Below are 24,618 nucleotides of genomic sequence, written 5' to 3' on the forward strand. Positions count from 1 at the left end.
TACCATTACCGACCAATTTATCACCAGAGCGCCAAGGCCAGCAGATCCCTGTGAATATATACAGGCTCATTACTGTAATGTCTTATTGTGTGTTTAAAAATAAAAACACAAAGCACATGTTAATGCAAGTGTTTCTGACAAAAACTGAAACAAAAAATGTAATCACAGAATTAAACTTTAATTATTTAATTATTGCTTAAAACTGTAATAAATGTAAATTAAATTTAGATGACGTTATATTCATCTAAAATATAAAACACAAGCACCCAGCCATAAGATTAAGACCAGTGATATTTTTGCAGGCACAATTAAATCTGGTACTCAATATTAATTAATATTATAATTCATTTATTGATGGTCTGTAAACACTTCTACTGTTCAGGGTCGCCGTGGGTCCAGGGCCTACCTTGAACTATTGCACAACTATTCCATCACAGGGCACCAATCACACACACACACACACACACACACACACTGAGCACTTGCTCCCTATACACTCGCACACTTTTGTCAGGGCTATGCTGGGGACTACTGAGATTTTGAAGGGGCAGGTTCAATTCGACAAAATAGACACGCTGCAATGGTTAACTTTGTGGGGACTCAATTTTAGGTCCCCACGATGACACAGGTCCCCACTTTATTGGTGTGTATTCTGGTCAATGTCCCCATATTATAAGGTTTACACACACATACACACACACACACAGACACACACACACACATACATACACACACATATACACACACACACGCATACACATACACACGCACACACGCATACACACACACACACGCATACACACACACACGCATACATACACACACACACACACACACAGACACACACACACACAGACACACACACACCATAATCTCAGAGAGACAGCCATGTTCCAATCTTCCAACACCAAGTTAAACAGAGGAGACTATTTTAAATATTTGCTTGATGTATTTATTTTTTTAACCCTCCGGCGCACGTCTGTGAGGACCCAACAAAGTCAGGTGAGCGAAAACATAATCACTTTAATACAGTTAAATAAGTACAGTGTATTATATAAGCACCAAAGCACTGCAGCATCGCCTGCTCCCACACGACGGACAACGACAACAGAAACGTCTCGCAGTGGGAGTGCTGTTTTCAGGAGTTGTTTTGTTTTGTATTCAGGAGGGAACAGCATCATAAATAAGTGCTTTTTTTCCACTGATGCTCCTTTTGTACGCTGGCCCCGGTCAGAAACTTCAAGTATAAACAGATGAAGACGTGAAATATGGATGAAAACAACAAACCGTGCCCCTCTCCTGCCCTTTACAGTGAGAGCATGGCTGTACCGCGCGGTTTACTGGAAAAAACATTGTTCCACAGTTATTTGTTTTGTTGTTGTTCACATTTCTTTTGTTCCCCGTTACACATCTCTTGCTGCAAGTGTAGTACAGTACATGATCAGATCTGGATTGAGGTTAGACTCAATGTTACAGATGTATGTAAACATGCTCCAGTAATAGTACATATATAACTGTGAATGTGTGCGTGTGATTGTGTGTGTGTATGTATGTGTGTATATATGTGTGTGTGTGTGTATGTATGTGTGTGTGTGTGTGTGTGTGTATGTATGTGTGTATATATGTGTGTGTGTGTGTGTGTATGTATGTGTGTGTGTGTATGTGTGTATGTGTGTGTATGTGTGTGTGTGTGTGTAAACATGTATACACTTATCAGCCACAATATTAAAACCACTAAAACGGAAGTTAAAAAAATAAACATGACCCTGGCACCTGACAAAGGGTGGTGTACATCAGCAGCAAGAGACATCCCTCCTCTTCACAGGTGCCACTGTAATCAGATCACTGCTGTCAATGTAAAGTCACATGTCAGTGGTTTTAATCTTGTGAATGATCTGTATACACACACACACACACACACACACACTATTTCCTACTGTCATACTAACAACTGTATATATATATATGTCAAAAACCAACAGGCTCATGCCGGGCAGAGCTATGATTCAGTGTTATTTTACACAGTACCGTTATGAGTTATAAGATCTAAAACAAAAACGTGACCTACATTCATAACAAGCCCTCAAGAGTTACCTCTCCTCAATATTATATATATATCTGTGTTAAACATTGTGCATATTTTGATAAAACATTAAGATTACTTGGATAAAATGATAAATTATTAAATATTAAAATAACATTAATTTACGATAGATGATCTAAAATAAATAGAAGAGTATTTCACATGCTAGAGAGTAACATCAGGTATCTGTGTTAGAGTGGTCCGATTCTACCGATCCACTTTCTTTGTTATTGGGAATATAGAGCTTTTAAGAGCGTCCACTTAGTTGCTCTCCACAGCTGATCGGTCACCGGGTTTACTTCTGTGTGACATGACCACCCTTAAAGAGGTCACATTCCTAGAGCTGCTCTCCTCACTGCATCAGACAGCTGGTGCTTGGGAGGAAATCCTGAACGTATGTGACCACAGCCTTAGAAAGGTAAGTCATGGTGCCAAAGCTGCCACTGGGAGCGCTGTCGTAGAAGAAGTTGCAGATTCCTGTCGCTGGGTCTTTCTCCAGGAAAAAATCATTGGCCCCACTGGATTTCTGTCAGACAAAACAGCGGAATGGATTAGGAACATTAGTTAGCACCGTTCCCAAGCAGTTTCAGTGTTGTTGACCCTAAATGTGGTGACAATGTATTCATTCATTCATTATCTGTAACCCTTATCCAGTTCAGGGTCACGGGGGGTCCAGAGCCTACCTGGAATCATTGGGCGCAAGGCGGGAATACACCCTGGAGGGGGCGCCAATCCTTCACAGGGCAACACACACACACACACACACACACACATTCACCCCTACGGACATTTTTGAGTCGCCAATCCACCTACCAACGTGTGTTTTTGGACTGTGGGAGGAAACCGGAGCACCCGGAGGAAACCCACGCAGACACAGGGAGAACATACCACACTCCTCACAGACAGTCACCCGGAGGAAACCCACGCAGACACAGGGAGAACACACCACACTCCTCACAGACAGTCACCCGGAGGAAACCCACGCAGACACAGGGAGAACACACCACACTCCTCACAGACAGTCACCCGGAGGAAACCCACGCAGACACAGGGAGAACACACCACACTCCTCACAGACAGTCACCCGGAGGAAACCCACGCAGACACAGGGAGAACACACCACACTCCTCACAGACAGTCACCCGGAGGAAACCCACGCAGACACAGGGAGAACACACCACACTCCTCACAGACAGTCACTCGGAGGAAACCCACGCAGACACAGGGAGAACACACCACACTCCTCACAGACAGTCACCCGGAGGAAACCCACGCAGACACAGGGAGAACACACCACACTCCTCACAGACAGTCACTCGGAGGAAACCCACGCAGACACAGGGAGAACACACCACACTCCTCACAGACAGTCACCCGGAGGAAACCCACGCAGACACAGGGAGAACACACCAAACCCCTCACAGACAGTCACCCGGAGCGGGAATCGAACCCACAACCTCCAGGCCTCTGGAGCTGTGTGACTGCGACACCTACCTGCTGCGCCACCGTGCCGCTGACAATGTATTGCTTAGTGTAAAAACTTTCCTGCAGTAGTCATTTATTCCAGTCATTCATTTTCCCTAAGGATTTAAGTTATCCATGGGGGATCCGGCAGGAAACTGTGTTTCTCTGCCCACGAAAATCACAAATGACATCTCTGAGGCGCACCTGGTCCTGCAGGAAGAGATCGTTCGCCATGTGAACGATGCGGTCGATGAGAATGATTCCTCCAATGCTGGGAATCTCCATGTCAGCCACCAGAGTCAGCACCATGATAGCCTCCACAAGGAGCTGCCTGTACTCCGGCTGAGGAACGTGGTTCAGAACTGACTCCACATGGACAGCAAACTTGATCTCCCCTTCTGTCATCTGTAATAACACATACACACATAGACAAAGGCACACACGTAAATATGAACTCTACAATGCATAAGTGTGTCTTAGGGCTCAGAAGGCGGATTTATACCACTCTAAATCAACCTTGGCACATGTGGAGACCATAGGCTCATATATGGTTGCTCCTGAGAAACACATCGCTCGACCCCTAGTGTATACGAGTGTGTATGAGCGTGTGTCCTGTACCTCTCGAGTGGTGGAGGAGGGCAGGACAAACCCTGCGATTGAAAGGCCGTGACATTTCTGCAGGATCTTCCAGACTTTCTGGTAGAAGCCCATGGGGACTCTGTTGATGGCTCCGTCGAGGCGACGCCTCCTCAGCCACTGACCCTGCTTCTCCTCCCACAGCAGCCTCGAGTCTCCGGCACCTGTCGGAGAGAGGATGCCACTTGGAGTGGAGGGGCTACTGCACCTCTGTATCACACAAGTGGAAACACAAACACACACACGCTAAAATCAATACATGTATATGAAAGTAAATTGACAGGACGGTTAAACAATAGAAACATCAGATATAGAAACAATCCATAAGCCCTAATACACAGCCAATTAATCTTGATTAATTATTTGTTATATGCAATAAAACTCATTTATTAATAAAGCCATTTAAATTATTAAGCACTTGGTGGAATACGAATGAAATATAAATTAATATGAATAATTAAAGAAGGCCGTTGTTGTTCGCTATTATATTGCTTTGTGATACATTTCTTTACTTTTAAAGCTTAGTAACACATCCCTTCTATCTGATGTTTCCATAATCCTCCCACTGTACGTGCCCACAGCATGTGTGACGAGCATTAGTCAGCTGATGTGAACACAACCCCATGCAAATGCCATATTAAAGTGAGCAGAGCAAGAGAAAACAATTCTACGAAGCAGTAAGCCGATGCTGATCACGAGTGGAGGAAGATTAAAACACCGCCTTTACCTGAGGCATCCACATTTAATGTAGCCATTACAAAGACCAGCCAGGTGTGCAGCACTTTGTATTTGATGTGATCGACTTGACATTGGTGTGATAGGGATGAGGTATGAGAGAGAGAGAGAGAGAGAGAGAGAGAGAGAGAGAGATAGAGAGAGCAAGAGAGAGAGAGAGAGAGAGAGAGAGCGAGAGAGAGAGCGCAAGAGAGAGAGAGAGCGAGAGAGAGAGAGAGCAAGAGAGAGAGAGAGAGTGAGAGAGAGAGAGAGAGAGAGAGAGAGCAAGAGAGAGAGAGAGAGAGAGAAAGAGAGCGAGAGAGAGAGAGCAAGAGAGAGAGAGAGAGAGCGAGAGAGAGAGAGCGAGAGAGAGAGAGAGCGAGAGAGAGAGAGAGAGAGAGACTGAGAGCGAGAGAGAGAGAGCAAGAGAGAGAGAGAGAGTGAGAGAGAGAGAGAGAGAGAGAGCAAGAGAGAGAGAGAGAGAGAGAGACAGAGAGAGCGAGAGCGAGAGAGAGAGAGAGAGCGAGAGAGAGAGAGAGAGAGAGAGAGAGAGAGAGACAGAGAGAGCGAGAGAGAGAGAGCAAGAGAGAGAGAGAGAGAGAGAGAGAGAGAGAGAGAGAGAGAGGGAGAGAGAGAGCGAGAGAGAGAGAGAGAGAGCAAGAGAGAGAGAGAGAGAGAGAGAGAGAGAGAGAGCGCAAGAGAAAGAGAGTGAGAGAGAGAGAGAGAGCAAGAGAGAGCGAGCAAGAGAGAGAGAGAGAGAGAGAGAGAGAGAGAGCGCAAGAGAAAGAGAGTGAGAGAGAGAGAGAGAGCAAGAGAGAGCGAGCAAGAGAGTGAGAGAGAGAGAGAGAGAGAGAGAGAGAGCGAGAGAGAGAGTGTGAGAGAGAGAGAGCGCAAGAGAAAGAGTGAGAGAGAGAGAGAGAGCAAGAGAGAGAGAGAGCGAGAGAGAGAGAGCAAGAGAGAGAGAGAGAGAGCAAGAGAGAGAGAGAGAGAGAGAGAGAGAGACAGAGAGAGCGAGAGAGAGAGAGAGAGAGAGATCAGGAACAGGATTACCGTGGAGCGGGGAGATGTGACATTGCTGCTGATGGAATGACTGCCACTACAGATCTATGAGAGAAAGCAGAATGGATGGACAGAGAAGGAGATAAAGGGATGATGAATAAATGCTGTTGGAATGTTGTGAGCGCTCCTTCTGCATCTTTCTGAACTGAACTGAAAATATCCACAAAGGGGGATTCAAAGCAAGCAAAAGAAATGTAGGGTGGGGTTGATTTAACCAGAGGCTTCCAAACGTTTTTCAAAGGGGACCCAATTCCCCATCCTGCCAGGGCCACACGTAGCTTTTTGAACAGTCGGCATGCTTGGAGGGGTGCGCTAACTGTTCTTTTCTGACGTTCTAGGCCAATGGATAACCACATGGGGCAGCACTGAGCTAAGAGACGTGTAGAGAGATTCACAAAATGCTGCTACAGCATTCATTACAACTAATTAGCCTGGCAGGCCACGTTTAAGGCGCTCTTTATTGGTGTGAGACGCCACTGGCCATTCGCATTTGGACTTTGGAGACCCCTGCTTTAAATGCTGGTTCTGAGTCAGACGTTTTACAAGTCAAATGTTCAGTAGAAATGAGAAGATTTCGGAAACAGCAAATCCCACAGCAAAACATTCAAAACGCTGTTTGAAAACAGCCATCGCCTTGATGAACTGAAATGGGTAGAAAAGGATGATCATGTTAAAGATAATGGCATTCATACTGAGGTTTTCACACTCGAATCCCGGAGGGGGGTCTACTTCCCTGACTTTAATTAAAGCAGTCAACGTTTGCTGCAACGGGGAGACATTTAAAGACCCTCCAGGACTAAAGTCTGAAATCCCTGATGTATCTGATCACCGTAATGTTTCAGACAGGAACGAAGTAAGAGAGGTCTGTGAAATCTCGACACACATGCCCAAAATGAATTGCTTTTACAAACTCAACCCACGCTTATTGGTCTGGAGTCGTCGAGCTGGAAGCAAAACAAAGTCAACGTCATTTAAATTACACAAGTTCAAACTTGAGCTTAAATTAAAATCACTGCATCGTGCACCGACTGAAGAACACACCCAGCTCTCACCTGTTTGATTTCACTCTTCAGCTTCCTGATGCCTGTGCGTTCGGTTTTGGTGGCCCCTGTGTGTCCGAGCTCATGGATGGAGATGGCTGGGCTGGTGGCAGTCGACTGAAGTGGACGCACTGACGCACCGCAAAGAGAGGAGAGAATAAAAAGAGAACACTCACACGCTCCAGAATTGTAACCATGGCAATACAGTGGAACCTCTGCTAACGAATTTTCCAAGATACGAACCGGGCATTTGAATATTTTTGCCTCCACCAACGAACCACGACTCTAGAAACGAACCCACACAAACGAACAGTGGAAATGGCCACTGACCCCAATAGGCGAGTCTCCCAGCGCCCAGACTTGAGTGAGCTTTTAAGATTAGCACATTGTAGCTTTAGCAATTTAGCATTAGTGTAAATAGCAGACATCGAAATTCGTGCTAAGTTAAGCCGTATCTACGCTTCGTCTCCCCACATTCACCGCCTACTCTCCGTTATTCCCCCCACCCCCCACCTCCCGTCATACAGCCAGTGCCTGTGTTACTCCTCCAGCCAGTCGTCACGTCTTCAAGGTAGCGATGTGTAACCACTTACAACTTTATTATTTCTTTTTTATTTCTGTTACCACTGTATTTCTCTTTTATTTTTAGTAACGCTACATGTATTTTTTTACTAATTTGAGAGTGTTGTAAACATATATCAGTGCAAAAAGGATGACTTTCGGGGTGGGGGCTGGAACCCATGAATTGCCTTTCCATTATTTTAAATGGGGAAAATTGACTCGAGAAACGAACTTTTCCACTTACGAACCGGGTCACGGAACGGATCAAGTTCGTAAGTAGAGGTTCCACTGTATGTGGCAAATACATCAAATATTTCTTTATTCTTATTAAATTTTGTACAATATTTTCACCTGTTTAAAGCAATTATATTTAGCAGAATTATCTTTTTATTTTGGCAAACAATTTTTCTCATTTTAATCCGGTGTGCTTCAGTGTACTCACTGCTCCTCTCCACGCCAAACTCTTTCCCACTGAGGATGTGATGCAGTAGGTTCTTCATGTCGGACGGACTGAGGTTCATTAGCCCCTCTGAGGCTTCCTCACCTGATCACAGTACAGTAGAGAGCATGTATTTCACAGAGGCAGCCCCGGGAGTTATGAAAAAACCCACCATGTTTACCTGAGCAGTGGAGACTCCGGGCCAGTTCAGTGGCCATCACCTGCATGATGAGACCGATCCTCAGACGCAGCATGTCTCCAAATAGAGCGGGCTGAGAGCGCACATACATCGCCAGATATACCATAATCTCCTAAAACGAGTACAAACAAGATCCGTAAGGTAAGCATTCATGGATTTTCATATCAGTTTACAGCAGAGACGTTTTGTGTCTTTCAGGAATTACCTGTGTAAGAACTGCAATGCTTATGTCCTGACCACTGGCCTCGTAGATCAAATTATTCAGCTCTTCGGGTGGAAGAGGACTGCAACAAAAAATACAACATAAATTAAAAGTAAATTAAGGCTACACATATAACGTTTTATTTAATGAACTGACATTAAATTTGTCCCATTTACGTCTGCCATTTTCAACTAGAAATGTGAGAAATTAGCTCTTAGTGTTTTAGATCAACACTCACGATGTGATGACTTTCTCTCTGGGCTCTGGTGGAAGACCCACTGTCAGCTGCTTGTGATGAGAGATCAGATCCGTGCAGGCCTGAGGATGAAGCAGGCACCCAATATTTTACACACTTTTAAAAAATGTATAGGCCTTGGTCCAAATTGCTGTTTATTCCTGAAAATCCAGTAAACAAATGGTAGGCTTTCAACTGTGGTCAGTACTAGAGGAAAAAAAAGATGTCTGGCTCTTAAAGGAACCCATTGTTTAAATATTCATTCATTCATTCATTCATTATCTGTAACCCAGGGTCGCGGTGGGTCCAGAGCCTACCTGGAATCATTGGGCACAAGGCAGGAATACACCCTGGAGGGGGCGCCAGTCCTTCACAGGGCAACACTCACACACATTCACTCACACACTCACACCTACGGACGTTTGAGTCTCCAATCCACCTACCAACGTGTGTTTTTGGACTGTGGGAGGAAACCCACGCAGACACAGGGAGAACACACCACACTCCTCACAGACAGTCACCCGGAGGAAACCCACGCAGACACAGGGAGAACACACCAACTCCTCACAGACAGTCACCCGGAGGAAACCCACGCAGACACTGGGAGAACACACCACACTCCTCACAGACAGTCACCCGGAGGAAACCCACGCAGACACAGGGAGAACACACCACACTCCTCACAGACAGTCACCCGGAGGAAACCCACGCAGACACAGGGAGAACACACCAACTCCTCACAGACAGTCACCCGGAGGAAACCCACGCAGACACAGGGAGAACACACCACACTCCTCACAGACAGTCACCTGGAGGAAACCCACGCAGACACAGGGAGAACACACCAACTCCTCACAGACAGTCACCCGGAGGAAACCCACGCAGACACAGGGAGAACACACCACACTCCTCACAGACAGTCACCCGGAGGAAACCCACGCAGACACAGGGAGAACACACCAACTCCTCACAGACAGTCACCCGGAGGAAACCCACGTAGACACAGGGAGAACACACCACACTCCTCACAGACAGTCACCCGGAGGAAACCCACGCAGACACAGGGAGAACACACCACACTCCTCACAGACAGTCACCCGGAGGAAACCCACGCAGACACAGGGAGAACACACCAACTCCTCACAGACAGTCACCCGGAGGAAACCCACGCAGACACAGGGAGAACACACCACACTCCTCACAGACAGTCACCTGGAGGAAACCCACGCAGACACAGGGAGAACACACCAACTCCTCACAGACAGTCACCCGGAGGAAACCCACGCAGACACAGGGAGAACACACCACACTCCTCACACACAGTCACCCGGAGCGGGAATCGAACCCACAACCTCCAGGTCCCTGGAGCTGTGTGACTGCGACACTATCTGCTGCGCCACCGTGCCGCCCCATTTAAAGAAACAACTGAAGTCAATGAAGTACGCCTGAAGTACGCCTCAAAAGAAGAGTCTGTGGAAGTTACTCTAATGATCCACCTGTGGGAGAAGAAGATCAGACTCACCTCTGCCAAAACCTCTACCCTCTTCTTCAGAACGCCAGAGATGTAGCGAATGAGCCCCCACTCTTTATTGGCCCCAGCTTTAGTGTAAAGCTCCTCCAGCAGAGAGCGCACTGTAGCTGAACACTGTCCAGAAATACTGACCATCCAGTCTGCACCCCTACACACCACCAGGAGAGAGAAAACACATTCAATCAATGATTAAAACAAGATTCTGGAAATGTGTGTGTGTGTGTGTGTGTGTGTGAGTAGCAGAGTGTCTACTTCATGACGTAGAGGATATAGAGGATGTCAGCTTGGTCCTGTAATGTTGGGCACTCTTTCAGGTGATTGACCAGAGCAGCAAAGTCTGTGTTTCCGTGGGCGTCTCGGGGTAAATGCAGGTCAACACTGGGAGTCTAGTAAAACATTGGTACACAACGATGAGTCAAAGACCACTGAAAAATCATAGTTTAAAACACTTAAGTAACCAACGTCTTGGCTCTGATCTGATAAGGAATGTTTTAGAGTGCAGACTATTGGTCTAAAGTGTCTGACCTCAAAGTCTGGGGTCATTTTAATATGTGTGTGTTTTCTGGATTTGTTGACTTCTGAGTGGAATTTGCCCCAATGACAATAATCCTCTCCTCAAACCAGTCCTAGAAACAATGCTGGGAACGGATACAAACCACTTGGCGCTTGAGACTTGCCTTCTGTGGGTGAGCGGCGTTGGGTTGAGGGTGAGGGACCTCCAGCAGGTTCAAGGTTTTTCTGTGTTTGTTCATGATTGGAGCCACAGGTAAATACATGGATGGCTCTGAAACGCAGATGAGACTGTGTCTGAGAGAAAGAGGAGCTGTAAGAAGAGGCGAGGTACATCAAAAAGCTTTGAAGTCACAGCAGCCATTATGTATAAGTTATACATTTATTAGAAGGAGGAGATAAGGTATAAGATATGAATTTCTAAAAAAAGAGGTAGAAAAATGGACAGAGCACAGGACACAGTCAAAAAAAAGGTAACAATTGGGTTTCTGCATCGTTTTCAGTTGAATTCTGCAAATTACCTGCTGAAACTAGCAACTACCGACTTTGGCTCAATCCTGTATGTTTCTATGTCTCCAAAATTCTCAAGGCATGTTCAGTCTGGTTCACGCAGACTGCTCAATTACAGCTCTGCATTTTAATTAAAAGAGAAAACCACCGGGAATAATTTTAAATTAGAGCCTACAAAAACTCATTCAGGGAATATAAAGCAGAACAGATATGCAGGGCGCGCCAAAAGAAGCACAGGGAAATAAAGGAATGGATCATGGAGTCTCCTGGGCTTACTGGGCATGTTGAGGCCCTGGACCTGAGCCATGAGAGTCAGGATGTCCCTGGTGGTGTGTTCAGCGCTGAAAACATGGTGCTGCCCCCTTTGAATGGGAGGAAGATGGGACTTTGTGGCAGTGCTCTGTAGGAGATGTGTGAAGTACTGGTTGAGCACATCCTTCGACTCTTCGACGTCTAGTGAACGAAAATATTATTTGTAGAAAACACCTTTAAAAAGACGCTACCTAGGGTTTTAAATGAATAGAGAGTCTAGTGGACTACCAGCTGGGGAAAAAGCATTCATGGTGTCGTCATTGTCTTCGTCGTCTTCACCTTCTTCCTCATCCTCATCTAAAAGTTCCTCATCCGAGTCAGCGTCCATGAAGCTGAGCTGGGTGTGGAAGGACGTGGTGAGGAAAGTGGACAGGTTTGCCATCTGTACCCTATTAAGGATAGTTTAATTATTAAATCAAACAATACAATAGCATTAGCAATAGCATGTGTATGAAATGGCCAGAGTAGGGGTTCCTGACCTGTGTTACACTGGCAACAATTTCTGTGGTTAAATGGTTCCTTCATTCATTCATTCATTATCTGTAACCGCTTATCCAGTTCAGGGTCTCGGTGGGTCCAGAGCCTACCTGGAATCATTGGGCGCAAGGCGGGAATACCCCCTGGAGGGGGCGCCAGTCCTTCACAGGGCAACACAGACACACACACATTCACTCACACACTCACACCTACGGACACTTTGGAGTCGCCAATCCACCTACGTGTGTTTTTGGACTGTGGGAGGAAACCGGAGCACCCGGAGGAAACCCACAAGGACACGCGGAGAACACACCAACTCCTCACAGACAGTCACCCAGAGGAAACCCACGTGGACACAGGGAGAACACACCACACTCCTCACAGACAGTCACCCAGAGGAAACCCACTCAGACACAGGGAGAACACACCACACTCCTCACAGACAGTCACCCGGAGCGGGAATCGAACCCACAACCTCCAGGTCCCTGGAGCTGTGTGACTGCGACACTACCTGCTGTGCCACCGTGCCGCCCGGTGACGTGTGAGATGGTGTGTTTAGCAGGGCACGATCACTGAAACACAAACTAATTATGTGTGTTGTGAGGAAAAAACAAACAAACATGGGTTGCACATGTCTTTGCAGGACCACTTTGGCTATACCCCAAAATCACGAGGTATGTATGTATATTTACACTTATATAGTGCCTTTCTAGACACCCAAGGACGCTTTTTACAATCCACACTGCTCAGAACACTCAATCCACACACACACACACACACACACTGGTGAGAAGCGGCAGCCAAACGCGCACAGCGTACTCTCGACCAGGAACGACCGTCCACCTGGAGGACTGCATCGGGCACTAGGGTTTCACCCAGGACAGAGCGCCAATCCATATCTGGGCTCACACTCATTCACTCACACACCAGGACAGTTATTAGACAGAAGCCAATTCACCTACACTCCATGTTTTTGGGAGGAAACCAGAGTCCCCGGAGGAAACCCACGCAGACACTGGGAGAACATGGAAACTCCACCCAGATGGGACTTGAACCCAAGATCCCAGCGCTGGGAGGCGAACGTGCTAACCACTAAGCCACCGTGCCGCCAAGGTCTCCGTACCTTGCGTCAGTGTGACTGTGTTCATTGATCCGTGTCATGAACGTTAATGGTCAGATCAGATTTACCTGTACGCACGTGCTTGCAGAGCCAGGTAAAGAACCCCTCAAAATGTTATGTTCACGACAACAGTTTTGTATATTTTCTGACCTCGCTCCGCCAAAATATCCATCCTGCAGCTTCCGCAGAGTCGACAGAATGCAAGGGTCAATGTTTTCCCCATCATCCACTGCATCAATGAAAAGCAGAAATCGTTAATTCTCAGTCCTAAGATATTTTAAGCATGCTACTGTACTACGCAACTAAGGTGATATTCTCTTAGTACCCAGCATGCTTTGAGTGATGGGAAAAGTGAGTGTAGGTCTCCCAGTCATCCTCCAGCAGGAGGAAAGATAAGCCAGTTCCGTCCTCAGCATCTCTACGATCATTTGATTATCCAGAGCCAGGTAGAAATGATGCTGATCAATGAACTGTAATGAAGAAAAGGGTCATTACTCTCATTCTGTGCTGTTGCCTTTGGTGTTTATAAAAGAGTGTGGGGCGGAGCCTAATGTCTGAGTGGAAAATTGTGTTCTATACATGCTTTAGTTTGTGTAGTACCTGTGGAGTAAAAGTGTGGGTCCGATTTCTGATCTCATAGAACTTGGAGGTCCCCAGGACACCGATGTGTCTGTATGGACGCCCAGTCAAATTCAGCTTCTTACAGTGTCCTGTATGAGCAAATCAAATAAGCTGGTTTGAAAAAGCAGTGTGGTGAGCGTGATACGGTAGACGCGTCAGGATGGGTGTATGAGTGAAGATCTTTACCCAGCTTGACGTAGATGTGGCTCAGTATACGAGCCGGCATGACTCTAATGGGCATAACTTCTGACACAGTCTGTATGTCTATCCCACAGTCCCTCAGCAGTCCCTGGATCTCCTTTGTCTCTGCTACGACACACACTACGCAGAAAACATGAATTTGTAGAAGCTGCTTTTTTTTTTTTGAAGAGAACTGGAGTGTGTGATTACGTCATCTGGGACGGGGGGCTCGGGGAAAGGGTGGTGGAGGGGGTTGCTCATGCCGTTCTACAGCTTCAAAGAATGATCCAAATCCCAGTTTCAAATTCAAAGCCAACACAAGATTCCACCCTCCTTGTGTTCACTTACCTTGGACTACAACATCTGGTTTGAAGACTGTGGAGAATCTCCTGTTCAGAGGATCAATCTCTCCAGGAGCAAGAAATCCCTGATAAAAGAAATGAACAACATACCTTTAATAAAAACCTGGAATTAAACGTGAAATCATTGCCCACGCCACTGTTTGAAACTGCGAAACTGTCATTTATACTGCAATATCTACCTCAATGACTGTTATATCATCGCTGTCCAATCAAATACATGTTTTTGTCTATTTAGTTTACTACATCATTCAAACACAGCAGCTGTCCTTCACATTGTGTGGAAATGTCATGGTGAATGGACCAATCAAAATGCTCCAAAATGAAATCTATTTACGTTGATTTGCATTGAAAGTGTGTTCTCTCTGTGTCTGCGTGGGTTTCCTCCGGGTGACTGTCTGTGAGGAGTGTGGTGTGTTCTCCCTGTGTCTGCGTGGGTTTCCTCCGGGTGACTGTCTGTGAGGAGTGTGGTGTGTTCTCCCTGTGTCTGCGTGGGTTTCCTCCGGGTGCTCCAGGGTGTGTTCCTGCATTGCGCACAATGATGTCAGGTAGGCTCTGGACCCACCGCAACCCTGAATTGGATAAGCGCTTACAGATAATGAATGAATGAATGAATGAATGAATGCATTGAAAGTTAAGAAGGTTATTTCCTTCTTCTGTAAAGCTGCTATTTTTGAAGATAATCGTTATCATTGGAAAGCAATGATATACTCCATTACCTCCCCATGTTAATCTGTAAATACATGCTCTGCTGCTTGGGAAGGCTTCAACAAAATTGTGTTATACTTACGTTTAATGACAATAAAGACTGTCTTACTCCTTATCTTATAAACTGACCTCAAAGGAAGCAATGTGAGATATTAACAATGACAGACACGTAACACTCCACATGGACGACTACGAAGACAGCAGGGATATGCATGTGAAGCTGTACCTCTGCTAGCAAGCTGCCCAGAATGTAAAGGGACTGCCCCCACATGTGAGGCAACTGACCAGTGGCTACACGATCCACAGTGTGAGGATTCCTGTACTCGTCTTCAACCTGAAAGAGCACAATCACACTGCTGAGGCAAGTCCTGTAAAATACCCACACTGTTCTGTTTTTGTTGTGAAAAACAAGGATTGAGTTAGAGTTCTGTGCTTATTCAGACACAAATAATCTGCTCAATCAAAACGGTCTTGTTTTGATAAATAAAGACTTTATTTTACTCTATAAATAGAGTTGTTAGATGTACTTAAGTGTGAATGGTGAATTCTGTATAGATTTACTTCCTTTAAATATTAATACTTATATTATTTTATACAGATAGAGCCAACTATGGAGGGCATTGCATCATTGGCAGCTACTGAAACACACTTCCCCTCACCTTGTCAGGAGGTACAGCATAAAGCTCGGGCACTAGTTTGATGCCGTGCTTTCCTCTGATCAAGATTCCCTCCAGAGCCTCCCTGTATTCTTGCACCTGAAGGGTTATAATCATGAGAGCATTTAAAAACATACCGCCCCCTTGTGGATAGAATCCGACATCACCAGACATCCCTACAGACTGATACAACACTACAGCACAGTAATGATACATTAATGCAGACCAAGGACACTGCGTATACCTGCACAGGATCCCCGTTGAAAATGCCGTCCAATATGAGGTAGGTCCAAAACACTGGCCATTCACATTCGATATTCTCAAACAGTTTCAATTCTGCTGGGTCGTAATGAAGACGAGTAGCGTCCTAGGAGGCAAAATATGGCAGTAAACGTCAGAACATAACCAGGACAGAGTCTGTACTCGGTAAAGCAATAAAATAATCAATAATTCTTCATTATTCTCAGTAAACCATACAGTGGCTTAAGTAGGTTAAGCGCAAGTAGGTCGTGTTGATTTTGGTTCTACTGGTTCTCTGTGCCTTTGCATTTCTTTCCTCTTATTGTGCTCTAAAACAAAGCCCTTATCTACACTCTGCGTGATAAACAATGTTGATTTAAGCTAACGTCACCCATGTCACAGCCTAGAAACCAAGTGTATCAAAGTCATATCAACCACTGTTTTAGTAAACATTTTAGAAAGAAAGCCAGTGCCTTAAAGCTTTCGATTTAGACCGACCTCTTTCGGGGTCCTGTAACCATCTCTGATGAACCGACAGCACCCATAACGTCCCTGGAAAAAAGAACATTTGTTAAATTAATATATTCAACATCTGTAGCTGCCTCTTTCTGACCAGGCTCTGAAAAGGGAAGACATATCTACATCCATGTTGGTCTTTATTCAGTAATTCCAGTTGCTCTTTACACTGAGATCAAACTGTATGGTGTTTAGCTCAACAGATATGATTCATTCATTCTCTGTTATCCTTATCCAGTTCAGGGTCGCAGTGGGTCCGGAGCCTACCCGGAATCATTGGGTGCAAGGCAGGAACACACCCTTAAGGGGGCGCCAGTCCTTCACAGGGCGACACACACTCACACACTATGAGCACTTTCAAGTCGCCAATCCACCTACCAACGTGTGTTTTTAGACCATGGGAGGAAACCGGAGCACCCGGAGGAAACCTACGTGGATTTCCTCTTACGTAAACTCCTATTCCATTAACTCCCGTTAAAAGTTAGGATAGTCATTTCCTTCTTCTGTAAGGTAAACATTTTGAAAATAACGAGGTTATGTCCCAACAATAAAGGGTCTTAAAAAAGAAGGCAAAGACTGTTTTAGCCAACCACCTGCAGTTTGGAGATGATTTCACTCTTGGTGATGTTGACCAGGTCAGCGTCCTCGACGGCAAAAGCTGGGAAGGAAATGACCGACATCAGACCAGCGTCGATCTCCTTCGAGGTAGAGGCTCGGGGCAGCATGGAGCACAGGATGGACTGAAACACACGAGGAGAACAGCACTTACACAGGATTGAGAAAAAGTGAAAACGTTTTTATTTAGCATTTTCATGTAGCTGCTGATGTCTTGATCTTTTACAACTTCCAGTGCATCACCTGGCAATGCTCCACTTCGTCTGGAAGAACATGAATCACTGATTTGGGACCTCCGTGAGCTCCAAACAGATCGAGCTCGTCAATGGCCTCCAGCGCAGCCTAATAACGTACGAAACAGCACATCACTGGGGTTGTAACAAAACATGAAAAGAGCCGGCTTATCGTCTTTGAACACGACACTGATGATATAACACATCCAGACCAGGAATCTCCAAACGGAGGACCACGGTACAGACCTCGACTGAGTGGCGATTTTATCATTAGCAGGAGCAGCTAAACCAGTTAATACGGAAATAGCTTCACTCAACTGACTGTTAACCCTTTGTGACCAGGTCGCTAGAGACAGCGAGAAGAACATGAGAGTGAGGACACCATGGCAACTTACTGTGGTAAATATGAATGGACGGAGCAGTTTATCATCGCTCTTCCTGCAGATGGTTCTAAACTAGTGGGTCTTACATGTTCAGAAAGCATGGCATTAATATAAAGCAACGTTTGAGACCAAGCACACGTCCTGAGCTTTCCTGGGAGGACCTTTTAGCAACTGGACCTCACTGAATTACCTTAAAGAAAACCTTAAAACAGTGCAGTCTGTAAATAACTGGACAGTGGCTTCTTCTGTTGTGTGGAAGAATGCTGGATTTAAAATAAATCGAATGATCTGCTATAAATCTGTTCTGAATGTAGCCTGTAGGAATCACAAGTTACCATTTGAAAGAACAAAGAGTAAAACACAACCCTGTTCAGTTGTTTCTTCACCAATCATTTGGTGTAGCATCAATAGTTCATGCACAAGACAAACAGAAGATAAAGAGTCGATGCTAGATGTGGCTTTTGCATGTGTTATCTGTTGCTAATCACCTACAAGCAACACTGGATGGTGAAGAGCAACACAAGCCTCTTCCTACCTTTGCCATTCCAACAGAGCTCCCATTCAGCTCAGGGATTCCCTGGTTAGTCTTGTCTCCTCTCTCCCACATCCCATAATCCTACACAGCAACAAGCACAAGGTTCTTCACTCATGTTATGGGACAGAAACGCACTCCACAAATGTGCTTTGGTTTTTACTTACAGCGACTTTATACGCAGCTTCGATGTAGAACACCAGGTTTTGAATGAACGCCACCTCGTCCAGGTTAGATATGATGTGCAGACCTGTTATAGAAGTTAACGTGATGTATGAATGTGTAATAAACACACAACAGATCAGTCAGCTTTGCAGAGGTTAATAAAAATTACAATCCTCCGACAGCGTAATGTACGATCTTCAATTATTATCTTCCTAAACGAAGATAATAATATGCATATTACAATATTCATTTATTCATTCATTATCTGTAACCCTTATCCAGTTCAGGGTCACGGTGGGTCCAGAGCCTACCTGGAATCATTGGGTGCAAGGCAGGAATACACCCTGGAGGGGGCACAAGTCCTTCACAGGGCAACACTCACACTCTCACACCTACGGACACTTTTGAGTCGCCCATCCACCTACCAACGTGTGTTTTTGGACTGTGGGAGGAAACCGAGCACCCAGAGGAAACCCACGCAGACATAGAGAGAACACACCACACTCCTCACAGACAGTCACCCGGAGGAAACCCACGCAGACACAGAGAGAACACACCACACTCCTCACAGACAGTCACCCGGAGGAAACCCACACAGACACAGAGAGAACACACCACACTCTTCACAGACAGTCACCCGGAGGAAACCCACGCAGACACAGGGAGAACACACCACACTCCTCACAGACAGTCACCCGGAGGAAACCCACACAGACACAGAGAGAACACACCACACTCTTCACAGACAGTCACCCGGAGGAAACCCACGCAGACACAGGGAGAACACACCACACTCCTCACAGACAGTCACCTGGAGGAAACCCACGCAGACACAGGGAGAACACACCACACTCCTCACAAACAGTCACTCGGAGTGGGACTCGAACCCACAACCTCCAGGTCCCTGGAGCTGTGTGACTGTGACACTACCTGCTGCACCACTGCGCTGCCCTTCATATTACAATAGTCAATCTTTAAATATTTTTGGAAATAACACAAAATTTCTTGGGAAATTGATTTTGATATATTGATATTTGTTTTAGGTTTTTTTTTTTTTTTTTTTTTTTTTTTTTAAACTTTATTAGTCCATTGCTGTTTAGTGATTGTTGTATGTGATGTCTGTAAGTCTGTAAGCTACTGAGACCTTGAATTTCCCCTGGGGATCAATAAAGTATCTATCTATCTATCTATCTATATACTTAATAGCACATAGTATACATCACTAAACGTCTGCCCACCTGATGCTGTCATTTGAGCCAGGATCAGCAGGTACAGTGAAGTGGCGTCCACCTGCAGGTGCCCCCACTCGTCATCCCCCACCACCGTGGCGCAGGTGGGTGTGTGGTACTTTGCATGAAGGCAGTCCTTGGTGCTCTGTGTGTGTTTGAACTTCTCCACCTTCGCCACCTGTAGCAAGATCCACATTCTCAGCAATAAAGCAATAATAAACGTTCAAAAAAACTGCTATAACAACTTTATTTACAAACAGCACAAATACAAGACTGGAAAAGTGCTGAACTTCACCTGTCTCATCATACACTGCAGCAGACCTTGCATCAGCTTGACCACACTCTGTGAACATTTTCAAGAAATATGAATACACAGTACGCTTGGGATGAAAATAAACATCTAAAATAATACATGCACTTCCAAAAAGTAACCGTACAGAAGAAGGCAAACAGTACTAAAATATGAATGCATTCGTGTTCAATCACGTTAATGTAAAGAGATCTTATTTAACACAACTTTGGAGCATTTGTTCACATCTATCCTTCGTGAGAATTTCACAAAGTGAGCAGCGTATGATTCTGCTCAGTGACTGACCTGCTCCAGCTCATAGGCCTTGGCCTTGTCCTCATCACGGTCGGCGTTCTTGCGGTACGCCATCCCAAGTCCCCACACTGCCAGGATGCTGTAAACATTGTCCCTGACCCAGGCGTCTCTCAGGTGCTGACTGGCAGGGAGCAGCCCGGTCACTGGATTCTGTAAAACACACACAGAATGTGGTGGCTCCTGAATGACTGAGATACGAAAGGTCACAAGGTCTACACACACATGCCAGAGTTAAATGCTCAAATGTTATTTAACTTAAACTGATTAAATGCAGGCGGCACGGTGGCGCAGCAGGTAGTGTCACAGTCACACTGGGTTCGATTCCCGCTCCGGGTGACTGTCTGTGAGGAGTGTGGTGTGTTCTCCCTGTGTCTGCGTGGGTTTCCTCCGGGTGACTGTCTGTGAGGAGTGTGGTGTGTTCTCCCTGTGTCTGCGTGGGTTTCCTCCGGGTGACTGTCTGTGAGGAGTGTGGTGTGTTCTCCCTGTGTCTGCGTGGGTTTCCTCCGGGTGACTGTCTGTGAGGAGTGTGGTGTGTTCTCCCTGTGTCCGTGTGGGTTTCCTCCGGGTGACTGTCTGTGAGGAGTGTGGTGTGTTCTCTCTGTGTCTGCGTGGGTTTCCTCCGGGTGACTGTCTGTGAGGAGTGTGGTGTGTTCTCCCTGTGTCTGCATGGGTTTCCTCTGGGTGACTGTCTGTGAGGAGTGTGGTGTGTTCTCCCTGTGTCTGCGTGGGTTTCCTCTGGGTGACTGTCTGTGAGGAGTGTGGTGTGTTCTCCCTGTGTCTGCGTGGGTTTCCTCCGGGTGACTGTCTGTGAGGAGTGTGGTGTGTTCTCCCTGTGTCTGCATGGGTTTCCTCCGGGTGCTCCGGTTTCCTCCCACAGTCCAAAAACACACATTGGTAGGTGGATTGGCGACTCAAAAGTGTCCGTAGGTGTGAGTGTGTGAGTGAATGTGTGTGTGTCTGTGTTGCCCTGTGAAGGACTGGCGCCCCCTCCAGGGTGTGTTCCCGCCTTGTGCCCAATGATTCCAGGTAGTCTCTGGACCCACCGCGACCCTGAACTGGATAAGAGTTACAGATAATGAATGAATGAATGAAAGATTAAATGTAATAACAAACTCTCACCTGTGGAACATTTCCCAAAGTGGAAACCCACACTTACACAGTGAGAACACTACACTAAAGCATGTGATTTTGCTTTATATCTATTAAGGCGATTGATTTCATTCCTAACAAACAACTCACATGTAAACAGATATTAATCTGGCAATTGAGGAAGAAGAGTCAGCTGCGATCGTACGCTTCGATCAATGTTGAGTGACACAAACATCTTCCCAAGGAATTCAAGTGGGGGAGATAATGTAAATGTTTTCTTTCCCATTTGCTATTTAAAGGTGACCTTTGTTCAAGTCTTGTTTATTTTTAGGTCAAACCTCTCAGAACGCCTCCAGCTGGTGACTCCTCTCTTTTCAGACGAGTGTTGGACCGTGACGACCTGTGACAACTGCTTATAACTTTGGACCGGAGTCAAAAAAAAAAACTATAAATAGCTCTCACATCTGAGAACACCTTCACAATTACAGCCATGAAACAATGCACTGAGCTCTCTATAATGTTGATATGTACCTTTTAGACATTGTGTATAAACAGGACGTAGTCAGTTCTGAGGTGAAACATCAAAATACCACAAGGAACAAGCCTCACAGCAGGTTTCTTCCCCTGTCTAAACAACCCTGTTCAGTACGGCTGGATTTGGTGGCTGTTCTTTAAAATGAGAACGAGCCGCTCGCTGTTCACCCCGACCCCGAGCGCACAGCAGTGAGGAGCGAGGAGCAGAAGCTCTGGTTTTTAGCCGTTTTCACTCTGTTCTCTTTCTTCTCCGTTTTAACTCAGTGCTCTTATTTCTCCGCGCCTGTTGTGTCTGTTTGGCTCCATTTAACCTCGTCGTTGCTTTCACACATAAACGTCGGTCCAGCTCTGTGATTGGACAGACTCAGACCAGGGGGAGGGGCGACTCTAAAGTCTCTGCACATGACGACAGAATCTGGACGGTTAGTTTTATCACCCCTTTGCTGGTCAAAGATGCTTTCTTTCCAATTATTTCCACTGTTTCAAAGCTCACTGTCAATACTCAGCTCAGCGACATGCACCATATCACACCAACCACTGAACCACGGACGGTTTTGAAGCCTTGTTTGTTTAAAGGAATCAGTTTCGAATCAGCCACCATCAGCCTGACAGCTCTGACCCCCTGAAACAAGAGGAAAACTGCAAAGGTTTTGAAACTCGTGAAGTGTCAGTGTCACTGTAACATCACCAGGTGCTATCAAGTAACTCAAACAGTTAAAGGGGCCAGACTGAGCCGAATGTGTGCCAATTCTTTTTTTTTTTTTAAGCCTCTGGTGCCTTAAACCCTAACGCCTCCTATTTGTCCTCCAACAACCTCACAAAAGTATGTATTTCAAACAGGACCTGAGGCCTTTGTGCAGGAATTAGGACAGTTACTATCTGTAGACTGCAGGAGGTTCTGAATGTGTGTCCTGGAAATGGAATAACTAATCTAAAGAGTGTTGTACTCCGTTTGTATGTGAATTGTATTTATTCAGAAAGCAGATCCGGGGCATATTTATTTGCCTCAAGCCTCTTTTAAAGCAAGACTTAGTATTTTTACCTTAAAATGAGAGCACTGTTTAGCTTCACTGACCTGTAATAAGGAGAATAAAGCCTCTCTTGTTGCTAATCAGGGCTCAGCACTGTAGAAAATGCACTATGTAACTATTGGAGATAGGTAGGGAACCACCACAACAGAGCAGGTGTGATGTTAGTGGAACATACTCAGCGCTGCAGTGACACTGATGTGGTGGTGCCCAGTAAACATTTAGCCGTTGATTCAACGTTGAAATAACGTAACGACTGCCGTCTAATCAACGTTCTCTTAAGGTTGTAAATGAAAGTTGAAAAGACGTCCAAACACAGACGTTGAAAAGACAATTATTAGATGTATTTTGGACGTCCGCTGACGTTTAAAATATGTCCTTGATGGACAGACTACTTTTAGACCTATTTTGGACATCCAGGGACGTTCCCTGTTTACTGGGTGGTGTGTTAGTGTGTGTTGTGCTGGTGTAGAGTGGATCAGACACAGCAGTGCTGCTGGAGCTTTTAAACCCTGTGTCCACTCTCTGTCCACTCTGTGAGACACTCCTCCCTCGTTGGTCCACCTTGTAGATCGGTCGTCCTTTAGTCCTTCATCAGGGGACATTGGAGGCTTTCGGCTAAATATTTTAGATTTGTGGACTGTTCTCAGCTCTTAATAAACTCCAGCAGCGCTGCTGTGTCTGATCCACTCTGTAGCAGCACAACACACACTAACACACCACACCTGCTCTGTTGTGGGGGTCATGACCACTGAAGAATGGGGTGAAAGGGGGGAATAAAGAGTACGCAGGGCAACAGATGGACTAGACTCTCTATTTTTAGAACTACAAAGTGAGAATTGTCAGTGTGTAGACATAGGGTGGTTATAATGATGTGGCTGATCGGTTTAAATCAACAACACTTAACAGGCTGTCATTGTGTGAAGGTCATGAATATTTCATACCACCTTAAACTGCATTTTGACTGACCTGATGGCAGAGGATGGTCTCGTGAACGAGCCTGGCGAAAGCGTCCAGCCTCACTCCGGAATTACTTCGGCTGCGCATCGTTATTTACGTCTTCTGCTCTGGTCCCACGTCAAACATCTGCCATTACTGTAACCGAAGGTTCTTGCTCTAGATAAAAGAACAGCGTAGAACCGGAAACTAAGAGGTTAAATAGGCTAAAAGACGGTGTAACTAAAAGAGAACAGTTCCTTCAGGCGGGTTCTTGACCGAGCACATAACGTTACAGCGAGAACAAAACAAAACCTCAAATTCTCCCCCGAAAGAAACACTTTCGCGACAAACTAATGCCCCTCTGTTAATTCAGTGTCGACGCTAAAAACACAGATGTATAACCATTCAAAACACGGGCTCTACATGGCTGCAGGAACCGTAGAAAAGACGAACATCCCCGGAGACGTTTGACAGCCTGAAGCCTTGACAGCAAGGCTGTTTCCAAATAGCTCCCTACCCTTGAAGTAGTGCACTACGTAGGGCCCGCGAAATAACGGCTTATATAACCTGTTAATGCGCTATATCCTCGCTAAGAAGCTTACTCTGGAATGTAAATGGCTCTTTTCTTGGACAGTTTCTTTTTTTGTGAAGCCGTTATTTTAATGTTTATAAAATTCCTTCACTGTGCGCTATGTAGGGAGCAGTGAGGCAAATGATATTACACCCGAACAACCTTCACACAGGTGAACACCAACAGCCGGAAAAAAACATGTAAAAACGCGACAAATGCTTTTAAAAACCGCGTACATTTCTAGACTTCGTTTTCATCGCATATAAAAGCGTTTTAAATATGATTCTGTAAAATTTTACTCATTTATTAAAAATGTCTTTTACA

General features: G+C 45.6%; 1 protein-coding gene across 2 annotated transcripts; it reads right to left on the minus strand.

Annotated features, from left to right (window-relative positions):
• Window positions 1-947: 947 nt before the first annotated feature.
• phka2 (phosphorylase kinase, alpha 2 (liver)) lies at window positions 948-24,178 on the minus strand. 2 transcript variants are annotated; one of them, XM_066647318.1, is made up of 31 exons: window positions 23,754-24,178; window positions 20,125-20,283; window positions 19,825-19,872; window positions 19,539-19,707; window positions 18,303-18,385; window positions 18,139-18,219; window positions 17,231-17,329; window positions 16,966-17,112; window positions 16,355-16,408; window positions 15,861-15,983; window positions 15,620-15,715; window positions 15,187-15,294; window positions 14,242-14,320; window positions 13,900-14,034; window positions 13,693-13,802; window positions 13,418-13,562; window positions 13,243-13,321; window positions 11,724-11,884; window positions 11,460-11,636; window positions 10,841-10,947; window positions 10,416-10,549; window positions 10,155-10,311; window positions 8,636-8,715; window positions 8,401-8,479; window positions 8,178-8,307; window positions 8,000-8,101; window positions 7,009-7,127; window positions 5,948-6,001; window positions 4,166-4,393; window positions 3,752-3,952; window positions 948-2,609 (listed from the first exon to the last, which is right to left on the minus strand). In XM_066647318.1, the coding sequence occupies exons 1-31, from the start codon at window positions 23,829-23,831 to the stop codon at window positions 2,436-2,438; spliced, it is 3,696 nt and encodes a 1,231-aa protein (XP_066503415.1). In that variant the 5' UTR covers window positions 23,832-24,178; the 3' UTR covers window positions 948-2,435. The 2 variants fall into 2 exon arrangements, with proteins under 2 accessions (XP_066503415.1, XP_066503416.1); XM_066647319.1 differs by lacking the exon at window positions 5,948-6,001 and adding an exon at window positions 6,877-6,900.
• Between the last annotated feature and the right edge of the window lie 440 nt (window positions 24,179-24,618).

Source organism: Hoplias malabaricus, chromosome 16 (assembly GCF_029633855.1).
Source record: "Hoplias malabaricus isolate fHopMal1 chromosome 16, fHopMal1.hap1, whole genome shotgun sequence".
NCBI lineage: Eukaryota > Metazoa > Chordata > Actinopteri > Characiformes > Erythrinidae > Hoplias > Hoplias malabaricus.